The sequence below is a fragment of the Cricetulus griseus genome, chromosome 4 (assembly GCF_003668045.3).
Source record: "Cricetulus griseus strain 17A/GY chromosome 4, alternate assembly CriGri-PICRH-1.0, whole genome shotgun sequence".
Lineage (NCBI taxonomy): Eukaryota > Metazoa > Chordata > Mammalia > Rodentia > Cricetidae > Cricetulus > Cricetulus griseus.
Genome location: NC_048597.1, coordinates 117,256,419 through 117,281,829, shown reverse-complemented (window position 1 = coordinate 117,281,829; position 25,411 = coordinate 117,256,419). Strand labels below are relative to the sequence as shown.

Below are 25,411 nucleotides of genomic sequence, written 5' to 3'. Positions count from 1 at the left end.
AATCTGTCCACTACAGTGGAGCCAGATACTCCGTGGGAATAATGACTACACTAGACTCAGTACAGGTTAAGTGAAGTTTATTCGGGAGAAGGCGCTTACACAAGAAGCAGATGAACGCCCGAAGTTCCCACTCCAAGGATCCACCCAGGCTGGTCTCTCTGATTGGACCGACTGGAAGCAAGACCCCAGACCTAAAACCACTATCCTTCAGATCTGCACCTGTGACTAGCCCAAATGGGCGTGGTCAGCACTATAGGTGTGGGCAGGGTGGATATCTCACTACACTCTGTTTTCTTTATTCCACATCTTTAATGCCAAGTATATATCTGGCTCGGAGACGAGCAAAAATAATGGGCCAAATAACAAGTCCCCTATCCATGGGACGTATGTCCAGCAAAGAAGATGGATTGTAATGAGTAGGTTACTGAGGTAAGGGTAAGAAAATGGAGAGGTAGCAAGTGGCAGGAGGGATGTCTCAACCAATACAGGATGGAAGGAAGGAGATGAAGACAGGAAAGAGAAGAGGAACTCATTGGAGGTGCAGGCAAGGGTCTGGAAGTGGAAAAATCTGATATCATGGAAAAATTTGTGGCTTGGAGATGGCCACAAAGGAAAATGTAAGGATAAATGTTTGGACCAAAAAGGCCTTTGAGAAGGAATATCATGATGGGAAAGGACAAGAGTATAAGCAGAGACCAGCCAAAGAAGCTACCCTGTTGGCAGGCAAGTGATAACAATGCTTTGTGCCTACAGTATGGGGTGATAAATTTTAAATGTCAATAGGTTGACACAACCTGAGAAGAGGATCTTAGTTAAAAAAATGTTTAAATAGGGTTGGCCAGTGGGCATGTCTGTGAGGGATTATTTTTATTAGGTTAATTGATGTGGGAAGAACTATTCCCTAGACAGAGCCCTAAACTGTATGAGAGGAGAAAGTAAGCAGGCAACTTAGCACATATGTAGGCATTCTCTCTCTGTTCTCGGCTGTGGGTGAGATGTGAACAACTGTCTGAAACTCTTCCTGATGTGTCTTCCCTTCAGTTACTGGTTGTAACCTGGAATTGTGAGCTAAAATCAGACCTTTCTTCCCTCAAATTGCTTTTTATTGGGATAGTTTATTAATAAAACTAAGACAGATGGAGTATAGGTGATAAGAGGCAGCCAGAATCTGCTCTAACATGAAACCAGTCTGGTAGTTTTGGTGGCAGATCAAATGCCAATCATTGTCTGGGAAATAGAACCTGTTGCCCAGACCTCACCTCCAAAGACAGTTCACAATTGACATGAGTTATTAATATACAGAAGGCATCTAGATCTATATACACACAAAACCCAGGCCCTGTCTAGTTAGCAGTAATATGGATGTGTACACACACACACACACACACACACACACACACACACACACACACACACAGCACATACCACAACACAGCTAAGTTCAGAGGTTAAATGTGTTTTCCAAGACATTCTTTAAGCTCTATCAGTAAATCATATTGTCCTGGGGCAGTTCACCATGTCAGTGTGGTGCAAAGTCAGGTAAGGTTGGTTCTAGAAAATAAGTAGAGGTGGTACACAGGCACTCAGCTCTTCAAACAAGACTAACAATCACCCGCTAGGCCTTTAGGCCTTGAAAAGCCCACATCCACCCCAACCTGACCCTCAATTGGAGCATGCCTCCTGTTCCCCAGATTTAAGGAATCAAGACACATATGGTGTCCACTGTACTAGTTAGCCTTAACTGTCAACTTGAGACACTATCTAGTGTCATCTTAGAGGACAAGCCCTGACTGAGGGATTCCCTAGATCATATTGCCCAGTGGGCACATTTATGGGAGAGTATTTTGATTACTAAATCAATGTAGGAGGGTCCAGTGTAGGGGAAGCTGTAGCCAAGCCTTCTTAGGGGCTGGCTACAGGTGTGCCTGACCACGCTTGTGAGGGCGTGGTCAGAGTGACGTAGTGTGACTGTGTTTGCGCTTTTGGTTTCTCATTGCTGCTTGCTGTACAGGCTGCTGCCGTGCCAGCTGGCTAGGTCGCTCTGTAAGTAAGGCTTTTCCCTATTAAATACCCTTATATTTCTACCTGACTCCGTATTGGTAATTTCCCACTATATCTGGTGTCAGAAGCGGGATATTGGAAACCTACACCCCATTTGGGACAGGCTGTAGGTTCCATCCGCCCACGGCCTAGGCCCGGAAAGCACCCTCTCTCCACAGGCGTTCCCGGCTAGCAGCCGACCTGCTGCAGCTGAGCTGCTCAGAACCATCCACCCAGCTCGGAGACAGTTTCTAGCTGACTAGAGGTGAGTAAGCCTTGGCTTTCAGCAGAGGCTTCCCCTGGCTGTTGCTGCGGGACAGCCGCATCTGTTTCAATGGTTGCAGCCGCAAAGCCGTATACTCTCTAAGATAAGCGCAGCCACTTTTGTGACCTCTCTCCACCGCTGACCGACTGCTGCCAAACACCGCGGACTCACTGAACACCTGTGCCACCCACTGGTCAAAGATATTTACTGCATCTGGAGTAGAAATCAGGTAAAATTATGGCGGAATATTTATCATTTGCTAAAATTGGTAATATTTTTGCTTATTATGTGAATTCACTGTTTGAGGAGGATGTTAATGTGCCAATTAGTGGCCTATATGCCATAATGGCAGTTAGCTTGCTGGTACAAATAGTATTACTAGCCAGAGGACTCAGGAATAGGGATAAGGATAACCTCACCACCTACTTACAGGAAATAACAGCTTTACGATTAGGTCAGACCACAATTGTGCAGCAAGTGGAACAGAGATTGGATAATAAGCTTGGTTCTGTGTCCAATACACTAAAGACAGAGCTGTCTGATGAGATGCAGTGTATTTATGATAAGATAAACACAGAGAGAACCTCCATGTCTGAGGCCTTAGAGGCTAGACTGTCAGAAGACCATGACCAGCTAAAGAATATCTGTAGCCAGCTAGAAACTCAGATAGGCAATGTTACTCATCAACTAGATGCAATGGTGCAAAATACCCAGCATAGGGTTGAAGAATTGGACAATGCCATTCAATCAGTTATTGAAGCATCCAAGGTAGCAGATCAGAAATTTGAGTCAAGATTTGAATGTTTGGAAGATAATTTACAGTGCAGGGCCGACAGATTACATAGGTCCATACGGTCGATTGCTGAGGACTCAAAATCAGCAAATCATGACCTCGAATCTAGACTCCAATACCTAGAAGGCAGTTTCCATGCCATCCAGATGCTGCCTAAGGATGATCGTATTAAAGACCTAGAAAAACATGTAGATGAGCAGTTAGAGCAATTTACAGATTCACTAACGTGCTTGGAATCTTTTATGATTAAGGAGATTGAAACTTTTCAAAAGGATATAATTGCTAGGCTTAAAGATCATTGGGATGCCTCAGAAGCAGAATCACTCCAATCCCAGACACCTACTCCACCTAGGTATCGTGACTATTCTTCTAAGGTTGTTACTCGTACACCATTAGTGTACCCAGCTACCATGGTAGAAAAGCCAGCTTCTAAGAAACACCCTCATGGACGGATGGCTTATGAATGGCAACCTATACAGCTGAAGGATCTTAAGAATATTAAAGAATCAGTTGTCTCATATGGTCTCCATAGCCCATATGTAAAACAGCTATTACATTCATGGGCAACCTTTAACAGGGTGACACCCACAGATTGGGAACGATTGGTAGCAGCTGTACTTGAGAATTCATGCCAAATCCAGTGGAAGGCATCAGTAAGGGAAGAGGCAAAGCTCCTTGAGCGTCAGTGCATAAAGGAAGGTTTTGAAGCCCCTCTAGATAAGCTTCTTGGTCAGGGTATTTATGCTGACCCACAGGTTCAGGCTGAATATGATGACGATATACTGTCTCTATGCAGGAAAGCATCATTAAATGCTGGGATAAGGTCCGTGAGCCAGGAGAACGCCTAGAAGCTTACACCAGAATAGAACAGGGACCTACAGAACAGTTCCAGGATTTCTTACAAAGGTTAACTAGGGAAGTAGAATTACAGGTAACAGATCCAGAAACAAGACAATCAATTATATATACAATAGCTTATGAGAATACAAACTCCAGAAATGGGAGTTTGTCTTACAATACGTGGAAGAATCCAGACTGTCATTTTTATGAATTTAATTCTGTCAGTTTTGGGATAGTTGTTGCTAATTGTTCCCAAAAAGTCAGTAAGAGCTATTTGCCAATATTCATTATCTTTCCATAAGGAAGAAATTTCTTTATTAGTTAAAGGTACTATAATTTCTGCTGGATCTTTTCCAGTCAGCTGACGAAATCTTAATTTACCCTTTAAAATCAAATCAGAAATCTTTTCTATATATGTCTTTAATTTTTTATTCTGTTTATGTGGCAGAAATATTCATTCCAATATAGTGTCTTCCCTTTGCATCAGAATTCCAGAAGGGTATTCTCTGGATGGCAAGATAACCAGAATACAGTCTAAATCAAGGTTTATCCGATCTACATGTGCATCCAATATTCTGTTTTCTACCCATTGTAACTCTTTTTCTGCCTCAGCAGATAATATTCTCGGACTGTTAACGTCCTTATCACCTTTAAGGGCCATTTTAAATGCTTTAAGTCATGTCCTTCTACACCAATAATCGTCTGTAATTGAGAAATTTCCCCTAATAATTTCTGAAGAGAATTAAGAGTTTGATACCGATCTCTCCTAATTTGTACCTTTTGAGGTCTGATTCTCTATAAGTGTATCTTGTAACCTAAATAGTTAATAGAATCTCTTCTTTGTATCTTTTCTGGGGCAATCTGTAATCCCCAATGAGGCAGAACTTCCTTCACCATTTCAAACATACGTTCCAAAGTTTCCTTATTAGAATCTGATAAAAGAATGTCATCCATGTAATGATAAACAAGAGATTGTGAAAATTTCTTACGAATTATTTCCAAAGGTTGCTGTACAAAGTGTTGACACAAAGTAGGACTATTTAGCATTCCTTGTGGCAAAACCCTCCACTGATATCTCCTAACTGGCTGTGAATTATTAAGAGTTGGTACAGTAAATGCAAATTTTTCTCTATCATTTTCCTGTAACGGTATTGTGAAAAAACAGTCTTTTAGATCAATGACTATGATAGGCCATCCTTTAGGTATTAAGGAAGGTAATGGCATTCCAGGTTGCAGAGAACACATTGGTTGAATTACCTTATTTATAGCTCTCAGGTCTGTCACCATTCTCCACTTACCTGACTTCTTTTTGATGACAAATACAGGAGAATTCCAAGGACTGGTAGATTCCTCTTTATGTCCAGCATCTAGCTGTTCCTGTACTAACTTTTCTAAAGCCTCTAGCTTCTCAGAGGTCATAGGCCATTGTCCTATTCAAACTGGTTCATCTGTAAGCCACTTCAATGGCAGGGCTTTTGGCTCCTCTGAAGGTCCATCATTTGTACCTTCAGTTTCTGTACAGCATGGATGGTTGGTAACCGTTTTTCATAGCGTCTTACCAGATCTTTTCTACTATCTAAAGATTGTACATAATTTGTATCTGACACTGGAGGAATATTAATCTGAGTATTCCATTGCTGTAAGAGATCACAACCCCAGAGATTTATAGCTATATCTGCCACGTATGGTTTCAGTATCCCTTTCTGTCCTTCCGGTCCAATGCAGACCACTGAGTTAACACTCTGTCGAACTCTAGATAGAGTTCCAATTCCTAAAAATTGTACATTTGCCTCTCTAAGAGGCCATTTTTGAGGCCAAGACTTTTGAGTAATAATAGTTACATCTGCCCCAGTGTCCACTAAACCAGAAATAACTTTATTATTAATTTTTACTTTTAACTGAGGCCTTTTATCATTAATAGAAGCTTGCCAAAATATGCGTTTCTCATTTTGTCCATTCACACTTGATTCTTCATCACTATTCAAACTACCATCTAGAGCAGTATCATTTTTCACAATAGGCAAAGAACATCTAGGTTCCTGGAGCCTTCGTGGTCTCCAGGGGAAGGCTCTTCCTCCCCAAGGTTCTGGTTCATAGTAGTAGTAACCTCTAGCCTCTTGGTACCTATGTTGACCTCTGTAAGGTGCTTCTCCTTGCCAAGCCCTTACATCCTCACCTCTAGAAATTTTAATTTCCTGTTGCCTTTTTAAACCTTTGGAAATGGCTTCTCCTACCCAAGCTCCAGTATCTTACACATATTTAGTTTGGGGACATGGGAAATGCAAAATTCCCCACTTGTGTATTAATGTACCCAACCTAATTTATATATAGAATCTGTGTGAATACTTTTCAAGCATAAATTCTTATTGCAATGTCAATGTACCATGTTTATAATAAGTTAACCCTTATCAACTCAAAACTAAAACCACAGTTTGATAATCAGTCAGCTCTCCCTGAACATGACCCTGATAACTGGGATTGTCATAGCTGAGAGGATGCAGCCTACTTTACAAGGATAGCACCAGCACTAGATTGACTGGACTGAAATAGGCCCAGCAGCTGAGTATGGCAAGACCGAGCAAAGTGAATATCTTGGCTCACATCATATTCTAGTACCATAGAGGCATTCTGAGGTCTAAGAAGGTGATGGGGATGTTCTTTGGTATGCTGTGAATATATATTTCTCTTGTTGGTTGGTTAATAAATGCCGATTGGTCAGTAGCCAGGCAGGAAGTATAGGCAGGGCTACCAGGCTAGGAAAGCTGGGAAGAGGAAGACAGAGAGTCCCAAGGGAGACAGCATGTAGCCTTCAAAGGCATAACATGCTGGAGCATTAGACATAAGCCACAGCCTTGTGGCAATACATAGTTTAATAGAAAGGGGTTAATAGTTAAGAGAGAACTAGCCAATAAGAAGCCTGAGTCATTGGCCAGTTTATAATTAATATGAGCCTCTGTGTGTTTATTTGGGGCTAAACGGTTGTGGGACCAGGTGAGACAAGAAAGTATGAGGATAGTTTAGAAACTATGGGTAGCACAAAGCACTGACAGGCAGAGAAGAAGCTGTGCTTGGCACATGGAGTGGCTAACCTATTATGATGTTGACTGAGACACAGAACGAAAGAGAAGATCTCCTTCAATGAGACCTACATATCACATTCAATCCCCAAAGGGACAGAAGCCTGGAGAATCATCCTTCAAGGATCACTCGGAAGCTGGAGGCAGTGACTGCAGACTCTCCGTCACACTGTCTGCAAAGAGAGGGCAGTCATCACCTTGGGCTTTGCAGGCCACATTGTCTCCGCCACAGCCAGCTTGCTGTTTCAGGAAAAGTAGTCAAACTGCCAAGAGGTGACACATGGAGATGATATGTCAGGATTCCAAAAATCAAACATTTATATATGGATGCCTTCCAAGGCTGGCTTGAGGGTGATTGCTGGCAGCCCACCAGAGTGGACCAAGAAAGGCCTTTTCACCCTTTGTGGGCCAGTTCCTTTTCTGGAACTCACAAAGATCTTCAGATTCTGCCTGGTGCCTTTCCCAAAGTAGGGAGCTTGAGCCCTACCCACTGAATTTGCATCCATTATCTCAATTTGGCAGATAAGGAGACTGAGACAGTAATGATGCTGTGCTTATTTTGTCTTCAATGAAGAGAGAAAACTAAGCTGCAAAAGGGCCATCCATCTAAATAATTTAAAAAAAAAAAGCTTGAATTTAGCATGGGATTTGAGGCCTTACTCCACTGGCTGACCCTGATTCTAAAAAGTCACATGATCCAAAGAAAAGAGAAATGGGATACCCACCCCAAAACCCCCTTCACATTCTCCTAGAGTCCCCTGCCTAATCAGCTATTTGCAGAAGGCTGGCATTATACCAGGCCTATGTGGCAATGGTATAATGCTGACGTTGGAAGACAATCTGAAATATAATGGTTTGTGGCTATGCAAGGCTCAGCATTGCCTGATGGCATAAGCAGACACATATAGCATATGCAATCATATATGCATAGTATTTCAATTTCAGAGAAAGGGATGCTAAGGGACAAATTGTTTCTATGGATTCCTCTGGGAGGAGATAACAGCAATAATAAAATGATGTTGTTGAATTACCCTTGAACAAATTGGCACAGGAGACCGCTTCCTGAACATTAATTAGGCCAGTAGCACAGATATTGAGGTCTGCAATTAATAAATGGGACCTCCTGAAACTGAGAAGCTTCTGCAAGGCAAAGGAAACGGTCAGTAGGACAAAACGACCACCCACAGAATGGGAAAAGATCTTCACCGATCCCACATCTGACAGAGGACTGATTTCCAAAATATATAAGGAGCTCAAGAAGCTAGCCACCAAAACACCAAACAATGAAATTAAAAAGTGGGGTGCAGAACTAAATAGAGAATTCTCAACAGAGGAATCTGAAATGGCTGAAAGACACTTAAGAAAGTGCTCAAAATCATTGGCCATCAGAGAAATGCAACTCAAAACAACTCTGAGATACCATCTTACACCGGCCAGAATGGCTAAAATCAAAAATACCAATGACAATCTATGCTGGAGAAGATGTGGAGAAAAAGGAACACTCCTCTATTGCTGGTGGGAGTGTGAACTTGTAAGACCACTCTGGAAATCAGTATGGCAGTTGCTCAGAAAAATGGGAATCAGTCTACCTCAAGATCCAGCCATTCCTCTCTTGAGTGTATACCCAAATAGTGCATGTTCATACAACAAGGACATATGTTCATCCATGTTCATAGCAGTATTGTTTGTAATAGCCAGAACCTGGAAGCAACCTAGATGCCCCTTAACTGAAGAATGGATTGAGAAAATGTGGTACATTTATACAATGGAGTACTACTCAGCAGAAAAAAAGCAATGGAATCTTGAAATTTGCCGACAAATGGATGGAACTAGAAGAAACCATCCTGAGTGAGGTAACCCAGTCACAAAAAGACAAACATGGTATGCACTCACTAATATATGAATTTTAGACATAGAGCAAAGGATGACCAGCCTATAATCCTCCTCACCAAAGAAACTAGGAAACATGAAGGACTCTGAGGGATAAATGGCCCCAGGAATGGAAGTGGCATGAACTCCTGAACTAATTGGGAGCATGAGGGTAGGGGGGAGGGAGCTGCTACAATAAGAGCAAGAGAAGAGGAGTAGAGGAGAGGAAATGGAGGGGCAGAAATATTGAGTTGGGGGAAGAATAGAGGAGAGAGAGCAGGATGAGAGATACCATATCAGAGGGAGCCACTATAGGTCCGAGAAGAGATCTGGAACCAGGGAGATCTCCAGAGACCTACAAGGATGACACAATCTGACAATCCAGGCAATGGTGGAGAGGATGGCCTAGAAACCCTTCCCCTAAAATGAGATTGATGACTTCTCTTTATGCCATCCTAGAGCCCTCATCCAGTGGCTGATGGATAGAAGCAGGGACAGACATCCACAGATATACATTGAGCTGAAATGGGAATTTAGCTGAAGAGAGGGAGGAATGAAGAGCGAAGGGGTCTGTACCAGGTTGGAGAAACCCACAGGAACAGTTGGCCTGAACAAGGGAGAGCACATCGACCCCAGATTCTGTCTGAGAGGCCAGTACAAGACTGATCCAGACCCCTGAACATGGATGTCAATAAGGAGGCCTCTGCACTCCAGGGAGCCTCTGGTGGTGGATTAGTATTTTTCCGTGATGCAAGAAGGGACTTTGAGAGCCCATCGCACATGAAGGGTTACACTCTGGCCCTGGACACATGGGGAAGGGCCCAGGACCAGCACAGGAAGATTTGGTGGACTTTGCAGAGCCCCCGTTGAGGGCCCTACCCTGCCTGGGGAGTGGTGGGGTGGGGGGTGGGGTGGGGAGGAGGGATGGGGGTGAGGGGAGGGAGAGGGAGAAGGGACTTACATGTGAAACAAGCTTGTTCCCTAACTAGAACTAATAAATAAATAAAAAAAATGATGTTGTTAATGATGATGATGGTGATGGTGATGACAAGGATGATAAAAGTTGAAACAGTAAAATGTACTAGGCTTGATCATGAGTTCACTAGACTTGAGACTTGGTCACAGATAACCAACTACTTATTATTTACTCACATATATGTATTAATGTATTACTTAGAGCTCCTGTTCATGGCCACCAGAATGCCAAGTACCTCCTGGCATGAACTCACCTCTATAAGGTGGAGTATGTGACATCATCTTGAGCAACAAGGCAGAAGGAGGTTACTTAGGTCACAGAAAGGGAAGGGATCTAGGAAAACAGCACAGAGACCAGTTCTAGGTACTGTGGTTTGGCCAGCACATTCCTTTGTGTCTGCTTAACACTGGACCATACATTTTGACCCTGGCTAAGAAGCAATTTGCAGGAGGGCCGGATGGCTTGCCAAGCAAAGGTGCTTTCTGCCAAGCACAATTACCCGAGTTCAAAACCTAAGATGGGCATAGTAGAAGAAATCGGACTCTTACAAGTTGCCCGCTGACCTCTACTTGATCTCCCACACTAAATAAATAAATGTAAAACTTTAAAAAAATAAAACAGCCTGCAATAACAAATTCATAAGCATGTTTGAGTTTATCATGAGATGGTCGAACCAGCAAAGAAAGAGCCAAAAGCAAAATAAATGGTCATATAGAATGAAAGGAGAGAGGATGGGTACATTCTGGATACCAGAGGAGGTGCCTTTGTTCTGGAAAATGAGACAGAGCTTCTCACGCTAACTTAGCAATAACTGGAGAGCAGAGCATGCCCACTGTATGGTCAGAGACAACAGTTGGCCAAGGACAGAGTTGGCAGGCTTGGTTGTGGCTAGGCAGAGCCAGGGTAAGTCTTTCTTAAGCATGTATATTAAAAGCTAATTCATTAACACCAAATTCAGGGTGGCTTTTTGTTTTTCTTCCATTTCAGTCATTTCCTAATAAAATTCCATGACCCACAATCAGAGTTAATTAACTAGATTACCATTTCCAATGGGCAGCAAAGCCATGACAAGCTTCCCTGAAAGGAACTCACAGTGACCTTCAGGGAGAGTTGGGCCTGGACCAGCTGCCTCTTGTGGGCCATGTGGTCCTCAGTGCCAAGCCTCAGGCCCAACGTGGCACTATAAACCCACAGATGGGTTGCCACCCATTGCTCTTCAGCCTCTGGATCCACCCAGGGAGAAGAGATGGGTGAGTCTCTCTGTGGTCACATGTATGTTCCCAGTTGTGCAGTTTATATGTTTGAGATGTGTATGGGGAGTATAAGGTGTGTGTGTGTGTGTGTGTGTGTGTGTGTGTGTGTGTGTGTGTGTGTGTGTGTGTGTGTGTGCAGGTGTGGAGCGTGAGGATTATAAATGAGGTGTGAAGTGTGTGATGTTTATGTGACATATATGTGGTGTGTGCTTGGTGTAGGACCTCTCGGTGTCAGTAAACTGGATGGAAAATGGGTGTTACATTCATATACAGACCTCAGGGAGTGAAGTAGACAGCACTGTCACACACCAATCCAAATGCAGAATAGGGCACCTCCAATGAGGATCCCAGATACACACTTAAGTAACAGACTTATTCTGCTCCTCACAAACCTCTACCATCCCACAACTAGTCATATTGGCAAAAGGGATATCCAGTGATCAAAGTTGCATTGGGAATGAAAATGAGATAAAAGGTCAAAAAAGGAGTAGTGGGGATGCCCATGAATCATGAGGATTAGAGGAACATGGAAGCAAAGATAAAGCCTCCCTTCTCCAAACACACAGCAGCATCTCAGCTCAACAAGAAAAACAAGGACCAGAACTGCCCTTTGTCTGCAGGGGCAGAGAAGAGAGGGCCAGCACAGACTATGCTCAGAATAGAAATAGGTGGAGGCTTCTTCCACAGACGCAGACTTGCATTCCAGAGACCCATTCACACAGGAGATAAGCTATATAAAGATTGTTCTGTGGCCACCACAGAGTCCACCAGAGTAGAAAGAACTCTTAATTACAGCCAAGGCTCTGGGGTAAGCCTGTCCACAGCCTCTACCCCACACACTTCAGGAAGCTGACACCAAGACTGGGTCCCCTGGGAACCTTACCCAGAACACAGAGAATAGGTAGTTGGTACTCTTGAGATGGGGGCACTCCCTTGGATGTGCCTAAAGTCAAGGGGACAGTAAGACCCAGCACTACAGGCAGCCTTGCAAGCCTTCTGGTTCTCTAGGCTACCCTTATTCCCTTCAGTAGCTATACTGGCTGAAATGGGAGAACACGGATTTTGAAAGCAACCAAACCCCCATTCAGCTTCCCCAACATCAACATTGCCTCCATTCAGCATCATCTCCATTCAGTATCACCCCATTCTGCATCACAAACATCAAAACTATCACCATTCAAATCACCAACATCAGTACATCAGTACCATAACCATTCAGCATCACCCCATTCAGCATCACCCCATTCAGCATCATCTCCATTCAGCATCACTTCCATTCACATCATTAGCCAAATGCAGTTCCTGATCAGAACAGTTCCCATCCACTTCAGGTTGCAATGTCACTCACAGACATCTTCCAGCTGCAGAGGCTATTTCTGATGTTTGGATTCTGTGATGTGCTTTGATTTGATCTTCCCAGATATTTCCAATGTTATTGTTAGCTTTTTAAAATTTTGTTTTGCTTTGTTTATACTTGAGCAGATTGTAAGGGGATTTTGTTTCAATTGTCTCCAGAAGAGACCAGAACCGGCAGGGCGTTGGTGGTGCACGCCTTTAATCCCAGCACCTGGGAGGCAGAGGCAGGCGGATCTCTGTGAGTTCAAGGCCAGCCTGGTCTCCAGAGCAAGTGCCAGGATAGGCTCCAATCTACACAGAGAAACCCTGTCTCGAAAAACCAAAAAAAAAAAAAAAAAGAAAAGAAAAGAAAAAAGAAAAAAGACAAGACCAGAACCTCCTCATCTCACAGCTGTGTTTACAAAAATGATTTCTCCATGGGTGGTTAAGCGTTAACTTAAATGTCACTTCTTCTTAGGCATTTGGAGAATTCTGGCTATGGAGGGTCATATGGTTTTCCTGAGGGTATCCCAATAAGCATGTGTTGTTCTGGACTAAGTTGCATCTGTATCCCCTTCTCCTGATGCCTTCTACTCACCACAGCTTCCCATTGGTATAAAACCTTCTTCCTTGAAGAAGAAGAGCTAGTAATTACTCCCAAATATTAAACAAGACCGTTTAATTTAAGACTTAAATATCCAGCCTATTTTGTAGCTGGAGTTTCTATCCCACCTGGTCCTGCAGCCATTTAGCCTTCCAGGACCATGAACAGTCATGTGGCCTGCCCTGGTGGAACTAGACCAAACGCCTGGCCCAGGAAACATCCTGCTCTTTAAAGTCTGCAGGCCACAAAGCTCTACAGAGCAATGATAGGCTTGTGTTGGCATCCTCTCTGCCCACATGCATTCACTCAACCCTGCACCCCACTCCCAGGCCAAGAGGGCAGTGACTAGTGATGACATCACCTGGAGTCTTTGCGTGACTGATGTCCACAAGGCCAGGCCAAGGGAGAGAGCAGCTAGGACAGAAAGGAGTAAGGGACTTCTTTTCTGCTCTTTTTAGCTACAGTCCAGGAAATAGCTGAGTGTTTGCAGGTACACACCTCTGCTTAGCCTTCATCCATCCATCCATACATACATACATACATCCTTAGATCCCACTGTTCTTCAAACACCGGAATGCCTTCAGTCAAACCCAATCTCAGCTCCTCACAGCAGGCAGTTATCACTCTGTAGACAGACGCCTATGAAGCCACATGACCTTTGACCTTTTAAAGTACTAACACATACAAGTAATATAGTATGGATTAAGCAGGTTATATTTATATATTTAGGGATATATGCATACATATACACACAGAGACACACACATACATATATATGCAACAATACTTAAAAGAAAAAGAGGCTATAAATTTGGACCAGAGTAAGGGGGTACACTATCAGAGGTTTAGCAAGGAAAAGGAAAGAGAAATTATAACATCAAAAGCTATTTAAAAGTTTTTTTTACAGAAACACAGATCAAGAATTAGCATGCTTTGTGGAGTGCCCTATACAGGCTGATGTATTGGAGGACCCTGGGCCTCAGGGTAGACTAGGTCCTCATCCTGCCACCCCTGCATGAAATGCAGGGATGCTCCTCCTACCTCCAAACAGAAGCTGTAAGAACAGGGTCAAAATATGCAGGACAGAAACTAGAAGTGCCATCACGGGCAGTGGAAAGGCATAACTTTACCAAGTGAATACCAAAGCATGCATTAGAACAGAGGCGATCTAGAATAGGTGGGTAGAAAACACAACTTGGCCTATTTCTAGTGGTGAAGCACACCAACAGATGTTTACTGTAGGTCTTGTTCAGAGATTTGTGTAAGGCACCTTGGAAACAACTGCCAGAGTTTGGATATTCCTTTGAATAGGGTCAGCTTCATTAACTGTGCCATAGAAATATCACAATTTCATCATTATAAGGAAATATTAGGGCTGGAGAGATAGCCTGATGGTTAAGAGAACTTGCTGTGCAATCTCGAGGACCAGAGTGATCACCTGGCACCCAAGAACCAAATACCTGTGATGCACAACAAATAAATGACCAGGGGCATATATTGGGGTTCAAGATGAAGATCAGAGAAGCAAAGCAGCCAAGCTGCCAGAGAGCTCTCACCTCTAACAGGGCTGGGGCATTCTTGTTCTCAATGTGGCTGCACAATGAATGCTTCTGTCCTCAATATGTCTGGAGAATGAATGCCTGATACTGAGTTCTTGCTCCTGTCTAATATACTTCCCTAATGCTGGGATTAAAGGCATGTGATTTCAGGTGCTGATATCATTTTTGTGTGAGCTGTTTTTCTTTAGGACTTGTGTAGACATAGGTGGCCGTGGGCTCACAGAGATCTGTCTACCTCTAAATCTTGAGTCCTAGGATTAAGATTGTATACCACCACCTCCTAGCTTCTAGCTGCTGGGATTAAAGATGTGTGCCTTTCTTCTATGGCTTGTGGCTGACTTTGTTTTCTGAATCCTCAGGGAAGATTTAATAAATCATAAATAATATATTACTACACACCTGTAAACCCAGATATGCGTGAGGCAGATTGGGGGACCACCACCAGGGTCTTTTGGTTTCCAGCCTAGCCCAGAAAAATTAAGCCTAAGGAACAGGCAGAGTGACAGAGGAAACCAGCAGATACTCTCCTCTAGCCTCTGCACACCACATGCACAGGTGGGTGCACCTACACATACATGCACAGACACAGACAAACATGAAGAAGAAAACAAACAAACAGGTCTCTAGAAATGGCATAGGGCTCAGAATATACATCAGTGCTGACTTCTGGCAAACTCATTCTCTGCATGGCTCCAGCTGTCTTGTAAAGGCACAGCCTTTCTCTCTCTGCACAGATCTGACCATGCCAAAGCCCTGAATAATGCCCTACAGTATCCTCACCTTCACTCCAGAATTCTCTTTACTCAGACTCCTAAAATCTGGCTAAGTCAGCAAGCCCTCTGTTCTCTGTGACTGCAATACACAGGGCTATTAGTTGCCTGGTGCATCAAAGCATCCCTAGATTCTACCTCATTTCATTGGTCAGTCCCACACCACCCTGCACTCTCAGCAATGCCTCCCCCAACATGAGGCCCCAGCCTGCCTTCATGTGTCTGTGCTCAGCTCATGTGTCTTAACTGACTTGGAGATAAGATCCATTATTGCAGGGGCTACTGGTACAGAAATCAGCACAAGGCCCCACAGATGTAGATCCTCCATATGTGCCCATTTCACTTAAACAGTGGGCTAATAAACAACACAGATAGATACCCATGCTATGGTCAGAAAATCTAGACCCACACCAGTTTCTGTACTAATCTATGATTTTCCTCACTGAGTTTCAGGCCAGAGTCATCCTTGGGAACCTATTCCCTCTAAACTGTACCCAGCTATCCCACTATAAGACCTATCCACTGTCCCTAGGCTGATTGCACTCCTGGCAGGGGATCCACTGGGATTCCCATCCAAGGACTTCTCATTCCCCTCCAGTAATCAGCAAGAGTCAGAAACTCTAGTCCTATCATCTCCTCCTCCAAACCAGCCACAAAACACAGCCCTTGCTGGGCCTGGTGGAGCAAGTCACACAGCAATCTACTGCTATGGAAGGACAAATATCACCACAATGAAAAGGTGAGAGGTGGTAACCACAGAGAGGCTGAGAAAAGAGAGGATCTCTCTGCACTTCCCATTCTGATGGGGGCTGTCCCCAAATGACCCCTCTGGAGTCCCTAGAGGTAAGTCTTCAAGGTCAGTCCTGGAACCAGTGTCTTTGTATCTGCTGTTGTCCAATGCTCATGCTCTCCCACACTCAACCCCATAACCTGCCACACTCAACAAATTCCTGGCAAACAATAGACACAGGTCATCCTGGATACAGCCATCATCCCCTGGGGCAAACAGATGATTTGGTGCTACCAGGCAGAATACAGGAAGTCAACCTGCCACCACTTTCTTTCCTGATTACTCATTGTAACTTTCTGGGAGAGCTTGCTATGCATCAGCCTCTACCTCTAACTTATTTATTTTTTAACTTTGGAAATTTTATTCTTCTAAACTATAAAAAATATAAAATCTCTTTACTATAAGATGCTAACAAATTAAAAACATCACACAGAAAGATTAAGGTAGCCAATTAAACAAGCACTTGTTGAGTCCCAAACTCTATGCATCTCAGTGAACTTGAGTATAGTTAGATCACCCAGGTTCTGCCTCTAACTTCAGGAGCTCTAGGTGGTCAGAAGAACAGATATGAAAAGGAGTAGGGTCACTTTAATCCCAAATTCTTTCTATGTCTGCCCACTACTGCCTCTTCTTAAGGAAAGGGGCACCAGACATATGCTTGATGACAGACAGCCTCTGCTGGGTGCTGGCTGTTCCTGGGCTCCTTGCTTTGCTAACCCTAGGGAATGGTGGATTCGCCTGCCCTGCTTCTGCTTCTTGCCTTCCTATGCCTCCTCTGAGCTTGGCACACTGCCGGTTTCTGCCCACAGAATTTTCTGAGCCAGTATAGGTGACCCGTGGGAATGGCCTCGGAAGGAGACAAAGCTCCACGGGGTATCAGGGTCACTCACTTTCACAAAGCCGACGCCTCAGCTTGCCACGGATCTTGTCAATGGCGTTGAAGTCGGAAACATGGAAGACATGCGCGGACTTGGGTTCTGAAGCAATCTCGTCCAGCTCCTCCTTCAGTGCTGCGCCCACACCAACTGCGAAAATGCGAATGCCTGATGCATGGGCGGCTGCTGCGGCATCCAGCACCAGGTCCTGGCTACGGCCATCCGTCAATAGGATGGTCACCTGCTTGAAGGCACGGTTTCCAGGCCGGCCACCTGCCTGCACAGAAAAGCTGCGGCTGATAATGTAACGCAGTGCATCGCCTGTGTTTGTGTTGCCCCCATGGTAGGTGATGCGCCGAGCAGCTGCCTTCACCTCCTCCCGGGAGCTGAAGCGGCCCAGTTCAAAGGCTGTAGTGGGCCGGTCACTGTAGCGCACGACCCCCACACGGGTGTGATCAGGGCCCACCTCAAAGGTGTCTACCAGGTTGGCCACCCACTGGCGCACCTTCTCAAAGTCCTCCTTGCCCACACTGGAAGAGGTGTCCAAGAGGAAGACCAGGTCATACTGCACACTTTTGCAGCCTGCATGGGAGAGAGTAATGGTGGGAAGGAATGGGTGGTAGGAAACCTTGAAATTTAGTTCCCTTCCTCCAGACCCCTCCCCCTCAGACTTGACTCTGGTACCTGCCTGCTTTGCTTCTTACTAACATTCCACAGCAGGGTGTGGCTTTACAGAGTTACAGTGAGGACCAAATGAGGATGTATGACAGACACCACATTTGAAGTGCTTTTATGTCCATGGGACACCACTAAGTGTTAAGATATCTTTTGTTAAAATGTGTTATCATTTTATTAGTCTCTCTGTCTCTCTCCCTCTCCCTCTTTGTCTCTCTCTGTCTCTCTGTCTCTCTGTATGTGTGTGTGTGTGTGTGTGTGTGTCTGTGTGTGTGTGTGTCTGTGTGTCTGTGTGTCTGTGTGTAGTATATACATGTCTGTGTACATAGAGTACCTGTGCAAGGGCCAAAGGAAGACTTTGGGTGTCCTCCTCTATGGTGCTCTCTTAGTCCTCCAAGGCAGGGCCTCTCATGAACCTGGAGATTTCTGGGTTTCAGCTTACTGCCTGCCCACCGAGCCCTTCAATCTTTCTGCCTCCCTCCACCTCCGTGCCTGCACTATGCACCCAGCTTTTATATGAGTATTGGGAATGTGCCAGACCTGGCAGTCTAAAGTCTGCTTTCTCACACATAACTGGATGCTAAAAAGCAAGTTTCCAGCATGCTCATGTGAATTTCCATGGCTGCAGAGTCCACTGCAAGGAGTATTTTACCATTAGAAACTATATCAAATGTATAATACTTATGTATATTAACTATGCATATATAGAGAAGTTCTATAACGCATCATGTTGCATATATTTTATAAAAACAAAATTGGCATAAACTAAATGATGTTTTTGGGTAAACAACATAAAGCATTAATATAATTGTTTTTATCCTTAAAGAAGCCCTTAACATAGGGTCTAGCCATCCATCTCAGAGTTAGGTTGAGAAATGGTGTTTTCTATGCTTTATTGGGGGTCCCCACAGTGCACTACAGGAGCCCTCACAGTGAGAGCAGAAGGGAATAAGCTCACCAGTGAGGATGTGCTCCCCAACAGAGTCCAGTGGATTTTGGGTTCTGTGCTTAGAGGGAGAGAGAGACTCTCCAGTCCTGTACCCCTACCTATTTCTGTCTCTCTGTGCCTCTGTTTTTGTCTCTCTGTGCTTTTGCCTCTGTGTGTGTGTGTGTGTGTGTGTGTGTGTGTGTACAATTCTGCAGGTATGCCTAAGGAAATCTGAGGCATGCAGAGCTATGAAAAACCTATTAATTTTATTATATGGGTTGTATGTTTTGCTTTTATATTTGTAAATTAGTAAAAAGCAATCCCAGAAACACACACTTCACAGTGTTGCCTGAACTAATGCTTTACTCTACACCCACATCTCCCTTCAGGTTTCAAAATCCAAACAACAATTTATAAAGAATTGAGCCAAACTCTCTCTCAATCCTCCTCACCTCTCTTCACACACACATTTCCTCTCTGTCTCTGACTGTCTGTCTGTCTGTCTGTCTGTCTGTCTCTCTCTCTCTCTCTCTCTCTCTCTCTTACACACACACACACACACACACACACACACATCTTCTCTCATACATTCTCTCTCAAGTGAATTCGCACACACCATCTCTCTCACAGACACCTTCTCTCACACACATACCCTCTCTCACATTCCTGCTTCCATATCCTTCTCTCACACAACACTCTTTCACACATAAACCTACACCACACTCATACACATACAAACCCTTTATTATACACCCTCTCTCATAAAACCTTCTGTTTCCATAGATTCTCTTACAAATTCTTCACATAATCATTTTCACTTGTACTTTTTAAACACGGGCCTAACCTTTCACAGTCTCTCCCACAATACGGCACACTCTCACATTCTCTCACACATTATTTTGCTCTCACAGGCCCCATTTGAACAGAAAGCATTTATACACACATCAATTGGAAGACACCTGATGCACCTGCCAGATTGTTTTGCACACACACACATCAATGTTGACTATTCTACCCCGATTTAATGTCCCACCTGCACGTTGGGCCTGGCAGCCACTGTCCCCTCCCCACAGCAGTAGCATCCACAGAATGCAGGCCGAAGGACTCCCTCTGGGGACACCCATGGCTTTCCTGTTCTTGGGAACAGACATATCTTGGTCAGGGAGAGATGCTTCAGGATCTAGTGGAGCATTTCCTGTATGGAAAAAGATATGCCCTGAGAAGCATTCCACAGCTGAAGGCCTAGGAGAAACAGAAAGATCCCACATGAAGGAACCAGCCCATCTCCAGCCAGCAGCTTCACCTCTCCCCAGAGCCAACAGTGAAACCTTCTAAAGACTAAAGCCAAGAGATATGGTCTGTTCCTTTCCTGGTTCACCCTCCCGAGAAACAGCCATGCTCTGGCATAGAAGGAGCTGAAGAGAGGAGTAATGAGGTTTGACCACGACCTCACCAGTACAGCAGGCACAAGATGGTGGCTGTGGACTTTCAAGCAGTTTTCTGCAAATACCTTCCTATGGGGAAGGTTCCCTCTGCCAAAACTCCACTTATCAAGAGCCTTGGAGGAACTCAACCAGACATTGCTTTTCTCCCTGGCATGGCCTCCATATGGCTGAGGACCACCGTAAGCAGTGTCCAGTGAATAACATTCCCTATGCATGTACAAGCAATACCTCTGATTGGAAGAGAAAATAAGAATTTTCCAAAGCACCCATCCCCCAAACTTAAACAGCTAAAATGGAAGGGAGATTTTCTTAATGTTTCAAATATTAGATGAATACATTTTCAGAGTTTGGTAAACAGTATAGTATCAAGCAGGTGGCAGGAGAATGAGTTAAGAGCAAATGAATTTGTTCTACCATCATTTTCAAGGTACTGGTGTGATTCAGGTATTTATACCACAGTTTGTGTGGCACAAAGAGAGTTCTATGAATCAAGAAGCTACTCACCAAACCACCAAATAATCCAATTAAACAGAACTAAATAGAGAATTCTCAATAGAGAAGTCTAAAATGGCTGATAGACACTTAAGAAAGTGCTCAACATCCTTAGCCATTAGGGAAATGCAAATCAAAACACTCTGAGATAACATCTTAGTCCTGTCAGAATGGCTAAAATCAAAAACATCAACGACAGTTTATGCTGGAGAGGATGTGGAGAAAGGGGAACACTTCTCCACTGCTGGTGGGAGTGCCAACTTGTACAGCCACTTTGGAAATCAGTATGGCGACTCCTCAGGAAAATAGGGATCAGTCTACCACAAGATCCAGCAATTCCATTCTTAGGCATATACCCAACAGAAGCACATACACATGTCAAGGCATCTGTTCAACTATGTTCATAGCAGCATTATTTGTAATAGCCAGAACCTGGTATTGACCTAGATGCCCCTCAACTGAAGAATGGATAGAGAAAATATGATACATTTACACAATGGAGTACTACTAAGCTCGGGGAAAAAAACAATGGAATCTTGAAATTTATAGGAAAATGGATGGAACTAGAAGAAACCATCCTGAGTGAGGTACCCAGTCACAAACATGGAATGTACTCACTCATACATGGATTTTAGACATAGAGCAAAGGATTACCAGCCTACAATCCATACCGCCAGAGAAGTTAGTAAACAAGGAGGACCCTAAGAGTGACATGCATGGTCCCCTGGAGAAGGGGAAAGGGACAAGATCTCACAAGCAAATTGGGAGCATGGTGGGAGGGGAGAGACAGTTAGGAGAAAGATAAGTGGAGAAGATGAAGGGAGAGGAGAACATTAGGGAGCAGGAATGTTGAGTAGGGGGAAGAACAGAGGAGAGCAAGAAAAGAGATATAATAATAGAGGGAGCCATTATAGGTTTAAAAAGAAATCTGGCACTAGGGAAATATGCAGAGATCTACAAGGATGACATCAACTAACAATCTAAGAAATAGTGGAGAAGCTACCTTAAATGCCCTTCCCTGATAATGAGATTGATGACTACCTTATATGACATCTTTCATCCAGTACCTGTTGGAAGCAGAAGCACCCACAGCTAAACACTGAACTGAACTCCTGGAATCCAGTTGCAGACAGGGAGGAGTGATGAGCAAAGGGTTCAAGACCAGGCTGGGGAAACCCACAGAAACAGCTGACCTGAAAAGGGGGGAGCTCATGGACCCCAGAGTGATAGCTTGGAAACCAGCATAAGACTGATCCAGACCCCCTGATCATGGGTGTCACTTAGGAGGCCTGGGCAATCTATGGGGCTTCTGGCAGTGGGTCAGTATTTATCCTTAGTACACGAATGGATTTTGGGAGCCCATTCCACATACAGGGATTCTCTTTCAGCCTAGACACATGGGGGAGGGCCTAGGCCCTTCTCCAAATGATATGAAGACTCCCCAATGGAAGACCTCAACTTCCCTGGGGAGCAGAAAGGGTATGGATTAGTGGGGGGCAGTGGAGTATGGGGGGAGAGAGAACTGGGATTGACATATAAAACAAGCTTGTTTCTAATTTCAACAAAAAAATTCTGAAGAAAAGGAGAGGTCTATGAAACTACACCTATGAACTGGCATGATTTAGTCAATACCACCATCAGCACCCCTCCCACTCTGTGTGTGTGTGTGTGTGTGTGTGTCTGTCTGTCTGTCTGTCTGTCTGTCTGTCTGTCTCTGTTTCTCTCCTCTCTTTCTTAGTCTTGCACATATACAAAGACACAATATATGCTGAATATATATTTGATATAAAACTAAACCTAATGGACTAGCATTAGGTTAGCATTAGAATAGCTCATGCCCATCTCACCTCATGCAACCACACCTTCAGCCACACAGTTACTTGTGGTTCCCAGGACACCATCCCCATGCTCCAAAGGTTGCATCACCCATCTTTTTATTTAAATTAGTAAAAAGCTTGCTCCACATGTCTGTTCCAGCTCCCTCTCCCTCCCCTCCTACTCTGCCCTCCACCAACCCCCCAAGCCCCGACCCCATCCCCACTCTGCTCCCCAAGGATGGTTAGGCCCTCCATGGGGGATCTCCAAAGTCTGTCATATCATCCAGGCAGGGCCTAGACCCTCCTCATGTGTCCAGACTGGTAGAGCATCCCTCCATGGGGAATGAGCTCCCAAAGTCTGTTTGTGTGCCAGGAATAAATAATGATATACCACCCAAGACTCTGTAGATTGCCAAGGCCTCCTCACTGACACCCACATTCATGGGGTCTGGATCAGACCCATGCTGGCCTCTCAGCCATCAGTCTGGGGTCCCTGAGCTCCCCCTTGTTCAGGTCAGCTGTGGGTTTCACCAGCCCAGTCTTGACCTCTTTGTTCATCACTCTTCCCTCTCTGTGCATCACTCATCTTATGATGCTGTCTCAAGATTGGCTTGAGGGCTGGAGAGCCTGTAGGATTTCAGCAGGTTCTCACATCTTCCTGGTAGCTGTGCTCTCCCTCGTTGTATAGACGATAAGTAATCCAGAGAAGGAGCTTGCAACTGCCATCTATACTGCTAGCAATGGTGGATCCAAGGATCACACAGCCTGAAACCAGACAGTATGTCATTCTGAGAGTCATACCCATCAATCTTTAATCCAGGCATGCCTGAATCTAGGTCTTTAGTCTAGTCTGTGGACATTAAGCCCTTTTGTAGGGATGAGGAAAATCCATGAACAACGAATGACTAAAGTGTTCTGTTCATGACCTGTATCTCTCCACAATTCATTCAAGGGAGATGGGTCATCTGAATTCTGCCCACATATATCCCCTCTTCCCACATCTCTTGTAACCCTCTACAAAGGCTGAAGGTTTATACTTGGAGGGCTCCTCCTTCAACCATGCACCTCCCTGGGAAAATACTGGCAATCTACGACTGGTTATAGCACTACTTGAGATTTAAGCATGTTTGTTTCCATGGTATCTGATATTAGGCCATGCTGCAACCATCTACCCATGAATGCGTCACCATTGATATGAGTGGAGCTCTTTAAGGGTAGGAAAAGGCCCTTTGTAGATTCCATAGCCCTGGTGACAAGTATAAAACCTAGCAAAAAAAAAAAAAAACAGTTAATACAGGGTATTAACCTGTATTAACTACCCTGGTAAGTGAGGAGAGGGAGAGAAGGGAGGGAGGGGGAAAGGAGGGAAGATGGGAAGATGGGAGGGAGGGAGGGAGGAGGGAGGGGGAGGGAGGGAGGGAGGGAGGGAGGGAGAGGGAGTTAATACTCAATTGCTCCTGGGGAAAGCTGAGCTCAGAGACTGGACTGTTGCCTTGGGGACAAGATCATCCAGGCTATTCTGTCCGGACACAGAAGCACCCAAATCCCATCTTTAGTTCCAGAACAAAATAGCAAAGATATCCTCAGTATCTGTCACTGACAGTGAGGGGTACTGTTCCCATGAGTGATTTGCTTCCCACTCTTCCATTTTATTTAATCCATAGGACCAGGCTCTGTGCTGGTACCATGATCTGCTTCCACTATACAAGTAAAAAGCTACAGCGTAAAGGGGTGGCAGCCTCACGGATGGTCAGTGGTTGTGCCCACAACTGGACCCTGAAGTCAAAGCCAGGCCCCAGGCTACCCTGTATCTTCCCTTCCACACCAGGGATGTTTGTCTGCCAACATTATGTATGGAGCTGTCCTATCTACTCCACATTCCTCATATGCTCGTATCACTTTTTACTGTGTACTACTCTGTAACATTATATTTGTTTAAGATACCACTGAGTAAACTTCAGTACCTAAGTCTTACAATGCTTCTCCTGGGGTGTGGGTGTAGGAAAATGCTTGGAGGGCCCTATGCATTTGTAAAGACCCTGAACTATTCTACAGCAGAGGACCCATCTGCTCTGCCCCCCACAGCATGTGCACCTCCTCACCACATGGCAGCAGCACTGAATGGATTGCCCCTTCAATCTTTTCAAGCTCAAATGGGATATGTGGTTTCTTGTTTTCCATTATCTCTTTGATCTCTGACGTTGTTAGTCAAATGCTTTGCCCATTCTGCATATCCAAATGTCCATTTCTCCTTTTATTTGATCTCTCTCTCTCTCTCTCTCTTTCTCTCTCTCTCTCTCTCTCTCTCTCTCTGTGTGTGTGTGTGTGTGTGTGTGTGTGTGTGTGTGTGTGTGTCTCTGTGTGTGTTTGTGTGTGTGTACATGCCATTGTGCTCATGAGTGTTAAATTTTGTCTAGGGGTATACTCAACCATGTATGCACCTGAAAAAACAAGAGGTCTTTTTTTTTTTTTTTTTTTTGGTTTTTCCAGACAGGGTTTCTCTGTGGCTTTGGAGGCTGTTCTGGATCTAGCTCTTGTAGACCGGATTGGTCTAGAACTAGAACTCACAGAGATCCACCTGCCTCTGCCTCCCAAGTGCTGGGATTAAACTCCTATGCCACCACCGCGCGCACTTATGCACACGTGTACCTATAAGCAAGGTCTGTTGTACAAACTCATGGCACACTTGCAAGGTCAATTATCATCCCCACTGTACTGGTGATGCATATATAGAAGAGAGAGCACAGAACCGCCCCAAGCACACAGCACACATGGTAATGACCATGCTGGACTTAGGGTGGAGTCTCAGTGATAAAAAAAAAAAAAAAGATGTATACTTCCAGGCACTAACCATTATATATTTCATGATCACTAAACTCCCGGGACCATATTAAAAATTCCATTTACAACATCCTTCTATGTGGACAGTAGGCATGTGAGACCCATGTTACGAGTAGGATACAGAAGAACAAAAGACTTTAGCAACTTCCATAATTTCACATGGAAGA

General features: G+C 44.4%; 1 protein-coding gene across 1 annotated transcript in view; it reads right to left on the bottom strand.

The window, feature by feature from the left end:
- Col22a1 (collagen type XXII alpha 1 chain) overlaps window positions 1-19,800 on the bottom strand; it is a 286,090-nt gene extending 266,290 nt beyond the window's left edge. Inside the window, exons 1-2 of the mRNA XM_027415259.2 lie at window positions 19,683-19,800; window positions 17,062-17,628 (exon numbers count right to left, since the gene is read on the bottom strand). Coding sequence (XP_027271060.2) covers window positions 17,062-17,628; window positions 19,683-19,800 — 685 coding nt within the window. The remainder of the gene's footprint in view (window positions 1-17,061; window positions 17,629-19,682) is intronic.
- Between the last annotated feature and the right edge of the window lie 5,611 nt (window positions 19,801-25,411).